Source organism: Rhineura floridana, chromosome 11 (assembly GCF_030035675.1).
Source record: "Rhineura floridana isolate rRhiFlo1 chromosome 11, rRhiFlo1.hap2, whole genome shotgun sequence".
Classification (NCBI taxonomy): domain Eukaryota; kingdom Metazoa; phylum Chordata; class Lepidosauria; order Squamata; family Rhineuridae; genus Rhineura; species Rhineura floridana.
This window is the reverse complement of record NC_084490.1, coordinates 57285203-57293064: the sequence shown is the minus strand read 5'-3', so window position 1 is coordinate 57293064 and position 7862 is coordinate 57285203. Positions and strand designations below refer to the sequence as shown.

The 7862-nt window shown below is 43.3% G+C and overlaps 1 protein-coding gene across 1 annotated transcript in view; it reads left to right on the top strand.

Moving 5' to 3' along the window:
- Positions 1-4321: 4321 nt before the first annotated feature.
- The window catches only part of LOC133367225 (membrane primary amine oxidase-like), a 31533-nt gene continuing 27992 nt past the window's right edge, over positions 4322-7862 (top strand). Inside the window, exon 1 of the mRNA XM_061591187.1 lies at positions 4322-5967. Coding sequence (XP_061447171.1) covers positions 4398-5967 — 1570 coding nt within the window. The 5' untranslated portion in view covers positions 4322-4397. The remainder of the gene's footprint in view (positions 5968-7862) is intronic.

Sequence of the window (7862 nt, the reverse complement as noted above, 5' to 3'; positions counted from 1 at the left end):
GAGTAATGAAAGGTGCCAGGTCCAAACAGATTTCCTGTTGAACGGTATGAGTTCCATGTTGACTTATTGGCCCCAAAGCTGCACTCAGTGTATCACAAAACCTTTGAGAGAACTTTGCTCGCTTCCCTCCCCCAAAACCTTCATCTCTGTAACTCCAGACCCAGACAAAGATCCCACATTGTGGTGGTTGTGGCAGATAGGCTACAGGAGGTGATCAATGCCGGTACCAGTCTGCAACAGGTCTTTGAAGGTGGTGCGCAATGCAGCAGCACTACCGCCACTGCCAGGGGCTTAGATAGGTTCAGCTGCGTGAATACGCTGTGTGCGCACGCCTGCCATCACTCAAGACAGCAGCAGAGGCACGTTGATGCCCCGCTGCACTCTTGGGTGATGGCAAGCATGTGCGAACTGATGCAGTGATGCCGGAAGTGGCATGGGCAGCCTGCAGCAGCAGGGGTTTTGCCTGGGACAGTGGCTCCTGCTCTGCGATCTAGCTACACCCCCACAGCCCCAGCCGCAGGGCCCTTGGCCAATGTCCAACCTGGCCACCGGCTAGTGCTGAGCCCGGAGGTGATAAATATCCGGATCCATCCAAGCCAGGTCAATTTTATACAGCAATGGCAGGGGTTTGATAATCTCCATCCGGTGATGGAGGGGCTCAATAGTTCCAGCAATTCACCATCTGCCCTTTTCTCCTTAGATGCAGAGAAGACATTTGATCTGGCGCATTGGCCCTTACGCTTACAGCATTTGGTATGCTCCAGGAGTCTGTATACTGGGTACACACCCTGTACTTAACATCCAAATCTAGGATATGGACTAGTAGTGTGTTGTTACCATTTTTTCCTGTGCAGAGGGGCATCAGGCAGGGCTTCCCCGTCTCTCCAATGTTTGTTTGTTTTTAACCTATGCCTGGAACTGCTGGCAGTTACCATGGGACAAAACACCAGAATTCATGATTTACAATATTGTTCTCTATGTGGGTTCTCTATGGTTCTCTATGCAGATAACATTTTGCTTCTTGTCACAGACTGCACCAACAGTATCCCAGAGGTTATTGATTTGATAGAAGGACATCAGACTACAATATCAACTGGACCAAATCTCCCTCTTACACAGGGTGCCTCTCTATGAGGATATGATACCTGGCAACTCCATATATGCTCCAAATCTCTTCCATACCTGGGAATTCAAATTCCTAGAGATGTAAACAAATTGGTACAATTAAATATAGATGGAATCCTGAGTAAAATATGCACTGATTTGAAGAGGTGGCACATCTCCCTTTAAGTCTATGGGGTCAGTTCAACATCCTAAAAATGTATATTCTACCCTGCCTTGTTTCTGTTGTATGGGGGCTCCGCAATGTCTTTTCTGGGGGAAAAAGAGTATAAAGCACTGACAGGTGCTGGTGTTGTGATGCCCCACCACCATGCAACACTAAGCAAAACGATCTGGTCCTGCCCCAAAGTAACAATAAGTTGGTCAAAGGTAATCAGTTGTATAAACATGGTCCTAGATACATCCTTGAGATTTACCAATCTCAATGCACTATTGAATTATATCCCAGTCCTCTGGAACTTGTCAGAGAGACAATAGAACTGGCTATTCCAAGTGCAGAAGGTGACTAAATGTTTAGCACTTCGATACTGGAAGAAGATCTACCACCACCACCACCACCATTGTACAATGGACAGAAGACATGGCTCAGCTAGCAGCCTATGAGAAGATGACCAACCACAAGCACAAGGAAGGTGGGAAATTTTCAGATATATGGACTCCATATACAGATCTATTTGTATTATTAACAATCACTGGATTAGCCTGGACCACCAGCTGCATCCTCCCCCACAAATGGGTACTTTGAAAGCATCATTTTGTATTGTGTATTGCATTTTATTTGACTGTATTTCTTGTTTTTTTCTTAAAACGTCAATTTAAAGAACTAGTTTTGTTTTAAAGGAGTGCCGTTGCTATTTGCTCTTGGCTCAGTCACACCAGCCCACAGTTTCACCCAAAGGGGAATACAATTGGCAAGTGGTGCAAGGTGAGCGTCTATATCCATCATTTAAGTAAAGCCAGGACTTGTAGCCCATCCAGACTGCTGTTTTATCATGGATGTAGGCAGCAATATGTCACTGACACATTAATAGTGCATTTGAAGTGGATTTATACTGGACTGTCCGCACATCATCCAACTTTATCAGTTGTTCTGCAGTGCTTTCCAAATGTTCCTACATCATTGAATCCACACATTAACTCAGCCCATTCCATTCCAGTCTGTTTTCTGCCACCTCCAGTTCCTATCTATCATCTATCTATCTATCATTTGATTTATATTCCGCCCTTCCTCCCAGCAGGAGCCCAGGCTGACAAACAAAAGCACTAACATCATAAAAACAAACTTTAAAATATATTAAAAAAAATATTTTAAAACTTTTTTTAAAGGTTTGAAAACATATTTTAAAAAAAAGTTTAAAAAACATATTAAAAAGCAATTCCAACACAGGTGCAGACTGGGATAAGGTCTCAACTTAAAAGGTTTGTTGAAAGAGGAAAGTCTTCAGTAGGCTCCGAAAAGATAACAGATGGAGCCTGTCTAATATTTAAGGGGAGAGAATTCCAAAGGGTAGGTGCCGCCACACTAAAGGTCCGTTTCCTATGTTGTGCAGAATAGACTTCCTGATAAGATGGTATCTGCAGGAGGCCTCACCTGCAGAGCGCAGTGATCGCCTGGGTATATAAGGGATAAGATGGTCTTTCAGGTATCCTGGTCCCAAGCTGCATATTTGTACATCAAAACTAGAACCTTGAACTTGGCCCAGTAGCAAATGGGCAGCCAGTGCAATTCTTTTAGCAACAGGGTGACATGTTGGTGATAACTTACCCCAGTGAGCAGTCTCACCGCCACATTTTGCACCAGCTGCAGCTTCTGGACCAGCGTCAAGGGCAGCCCCACTTAGAGTGCATTACAGTAATCCAGCCTGGAGATTACCAGTGCATGAACAACAGTTTGTGCTATGCCACCATACTTTCCTGTGTACATGTTTTGTTTTTATTTTTATGCTGAAAAACACAGGAATGCTAGTACACAGCATCAACAGGAAGTATGTGGGAGTGCTGCAACAGCACAAGCTTCTATCCCTCCTATTTTTTTCTGAGTGTATATTAGTTGTGCCATCATGCCATGCTACCACGCTTCCATTTTTATTTCCATTTTTATGTTCAGGGTGTGATTGCTGTGCTAAACAACAAGGCATGGCCAGATTGCAGCTGAAGCAGAATAACCACCCCACTTTTGCAGGTGCAAGTGTGATTGCATATAATAACCGCAGTAGCATCATAAGCACAAATCATGATGAATGCACAATAAAAAAGACATCTGGAGGGGCCCTGGGATTAAATTCCAGATTGTATTCTTTTCTTGGCTACTCTGATCTCCCTTCTAATAGCTGAATGAGACACACACCCTTCCTGCAGCTGAAGCAGAGGCTAATTTCCAAAATGATTAAAAAAAACCCATTAATTTGTCTGGAGGGAAATAAATCAAATAAGAGAACTCTGAACTAGAATGGCCAAATCTAAGTTCACGGAGCTTCTCAGAATGGGTATGGTTGAGGTGATCAGCCTGGAACTAGCTGCCCTTCTAGCAATGCATAGGTTTTCATAAAGACACCATTTGGCCAATGGCACAGTAGTAGACTCTAACTAGGGATGGTTAAATCTGTCAATTTTGGTTTCTCATAGTTCCAGTCTTCACCTCTCCACATTTCCACATCGTTTGCAATGTTGTTTTTTAAGTCCTCATGAAAAATCATAAGTATTTTGGTGCAAATTTCTCCTAATTTATATGTTGTATGCAGGTTTGTCTAATATACACATTTTTGCAAGGCAATTTTCCCTAATATAATGTATTTTATATGTTATATTCACTACTATAGTGAATACTATAGTATACTATACTATTATATATGCACACCTTACCCTAGCATATGCAGTTTTGTACAAATTACTTTGCTGAAGAACAGGATTGCAAAATTCAGAAAACTGAAATTCAAAGGATGGCTCAGTTCATGTATAGTTTTGGAAAGTGTGAATTAGGTAGATTCACCTTTCAATGCAAACTGAATCAAATTTCTCCGATGTCCCTAACTGTAACTGCCATGAAGAACCCCATATGTTTTACTCGGTGATAAACCAGCTGCTCTGATAGGAGGGGTTTTTCACATTTTTTTTACCCATGAACTTCAGGCATATTCCTTTTGGCCTCTACCCAATCATGTCACATTTCCTGGAGTATTTATTCCTGCTGTGCATCGCCAGCAGCCAAGTTATCGGCCACTTGGACTGACTTTGTGAGAAGAGCTGTTGGGGCTCCAAGGCACTCCCTTGCTGCAATGAATGCGAAAGCCCTCCTAGTTCTCCTGGTGCTTGCTCTGGTTACTATTTTTGCCTTAGTGTGCGTGCTGCTGACCAGGAGGGAGGCCCTTCCTTACTGTGGTGCCGGGTCTCAGGCTTCCCTGGATGGAAGGCACAACGACCAGAGTCTGGTATTTGCTGATCTGTCAGCAGAAGAGATGGTCCAGGTGGTGAAATATCTACAGTCCCACCTGGGGCTGCCCTTGGTAGATGCTTATCACGCCAACTCTTCCGATAACTGCATTTACTACTTGGATGTGGAGCTGCCCCACAAAGAAGAGGTGCTTAAATTCCTTGATGGTAGCGGGCCACAGCCTCTTCGACAAGCACTGGCCGTGATGTACTTTGGAAATCAGCCAGAACCAAATATCACAGAGTACGTGGTGGGCCCGCTCCCAATGCCAACATATCATCAAGATGTGACGGTCGAAAAGTATGGGAAGAAGTTGTCCTACCATGGTAGAACTGTGATGGGAAATGAATATGAACAAATTGCAAAATTCCTATTGGGAGGGAAACTTCTTGAGGCATCCACTTTCTTCAATCAGGTATTTGGGCATAATGGAAGCAACTTTGCAGCCCTCACTGTAGCCCCTCGAGGGTTCCACTCTGGAGATCGTGCCACTTGGTTTTCATTGTTCCAGGATATAAAGGGCTTCTTCCTGCATCCAGTGGGATTGGAGCTGATGGTAGACCACAGCAGTCTGAACATATCTCATTGGAGTGTGCCAAAGATATTCTACAATGGCCAGTATTTTGACAGTTTGCCAGAGCTGGAAAGAAAATTCAAAGAGAAGCATGTGAAGGTGGCAAAGATCAAGAAAGTCTCATCTGATGGGGGCTTTGCCTCAATTGATCAAAGGGTTCCCCCTTTGGGAGCTGGTCCTTTGCACTATGAGCCTTGTGGGCCACGCTACAGTGTAAGGAACAACCAGGTTATTTCACCATCTTGGAGTTTTGCCTTCAGGATGGATGTGAACAGAGGCCCCTCTATCTACGACATCAGATTTAAAGGCCAAAGGATTGTCTATGAACTCAGTGTGCAGGACGCCATGTCTGTCTATGGTTCTAACTGCCCTACTGGGATGTCAACCCGTTATATGGATAGCAGTTTTGGAATTGGGAGGTTCACTTATTCGCTAGTTCGTGGAATTGATTGCCCATACTCTGCCACCTATCTCAATGCTGTTTATTTAATTGAAACCTTGACTCCAGAGGTGCAGAAGAACTCCATCTGTGTTTTTGAGCAGAATGTAGGGGTCCCCTTCCGGCGTCATTACTCCAACCTTCAATCCCTCTATTATGGGGGTTTGTCTGACTCTGCCCTGGTCTTGCGCTCTGTGGCTACTCTGGGCAACTATGACTATGTCTGGGACTTTATTTTTCATCCAAACGGTGCCATTGAAAGCAAAGTCCGAGCCACTGGGTACATAACCTCCTCTTTTCTCTATGGGGATGGGCTGGACTATGGCAACAGAGTTGGGGATCATACCCTTGGGACGATCCATACTCATTTCATCAACTACAAAGTGGACTTGGATGTGGGAGGTAAGCTCTCGGAAGCGTGAAATAGCTGATCACAGCAGTTTAGCACTTTTTTCCTGGCTACTCTTGGCAGCTTTGCCTACTGTCATGGGTTACTCTCTGACTCTCCCCTGCACCTTTCCCGCTGTGCAAATGTTTCTCTCTGGAATGCATGAAGGGAAAATAGATTGTCAGATGAATTGCAGAACATAGTAAGTAGTTAAGGGAGAAGAATGCAAAACTGTATAGGTCAGTAAAGCTTCCTGCTGGAAGTTCTGCCTGTTGGTTTCTCAGGTTTCATTTTATTGTACTTGATTATTCCCTCTATTTCCAGTGTTTTGCCTTATGTTTATTTATTATTTGTTTCTTTAGATCAGGGCTTTCCAAACTGTGGGCTGCGGGCCACTGAGCTTCGTTCGGGTGGTCCATGGCATGCCTGTAAAAATACAGTTAAGAATCGTACAGCACCTAGCACAGCGTGGTACAATTGCTACAAATTGCTACAACAGGCAGGAAAATCATTAAGTGGTCCGCAAAGACCCTCAACAATTTTCAGGTGGTCTTTGGGAACAAATGTTTGGGGACCACTGATTTAGATAAAGTATGTACTGCCCTTTGCACAAGCCACAGGTCGGTTTGCAGCACGCAAATACATAAAAAGTACAATAAAACTGTACAGTAAAACAAAAACACATAAGAAACCACTAAAGAACATTTCCAAACAGCACCAGCAGCAATTAGGTCTCTTCTAAAGAAGATGCGTCTTGCATCTTTGAGAGCTATTACTTATTTGGCAAAGGTATTAGAAGGCTCGGGGAAACATCAAGGTTTGCAAAAAGTCCACAAACATATTTAGAGTAAAACCTCTCAAAACATTACAGGGTTAAACAAAATAGCACAATGAGGACTGAGCATGCTCAGTAACCACCGAATGTTGTCTAAGGGGAGACAGACCACCAGGTGGGTGGGGAAATGGTATAGAATACTGTGGAAAAGAGCATGACTGATTGGCTGGAACACTGAGCAGAAGCACTGCATATTCCAGTGTTTTGTTGCACATCAATTCTCTCTGTGTGCACACACATGCATGAAATTTTACGTAATTTCCTTTTAAGGAAAAGAATGAAAGCTTTTCCCCCCTGAAGTTGAATTTGAACAAGATTTGAGGCTGTCAGCTTCCCATAGGTAGCCATGATTTATCCTTATGTTCTTTCATTCTCTTCTGCAACATCATGTCCTCACAATTAGATTCCTATGATATGCTGCATGTGGGACTACCCTTGAACCTGGTTCAGAAGCTGCAATTAGTGCAAAATGCAGCTGCTAGGTGCTTTGCTAGGATATCCAGCTTCACACATATTGCACCAGTGTCGAAAGATGCCTGTTAGCTACCATGCCAAGTTCAAAGTTTTGGTGACAATTCAATCCCTAATCAACTTGGCACCAGGGCACCTAGCAGACTGCCTCCCCTGATACTGACCAAGCTGATCTCCAAGATCTTCTGAGGAGACCCTGCTGGTCATTCCACAACTAGCAGATTGTCTTTTGGTGACAACATAGAAGCCAGCCTTCTCATTGATTGTATCAATCCTTTGGAATGGCATATCATATGTGAGTGGAGACAGTAATGACCTTTAAATGCCTCTTAAAAACTTACATATTTATCCAAGCTTTTCTGGACCTTGACTCTTAATTATTTCTTTTTGTCCTGTGTACCTTGCTGCGTTTTATTTGTGAAATACAGTTACATTGTGTATTTACCTTGTTTTTAGGAAATATAATTGAATATTGTTTTATTTTTATTTATATGTGAGCCACTTAGAGATTTTTATTGCTATATTTAAAAAAAAAAAACCATGCGAGAGGCGTAAAATCAGTTTGGGCTTAGTTACTCAAGAGTAGATGAATTTTGCAGGTAT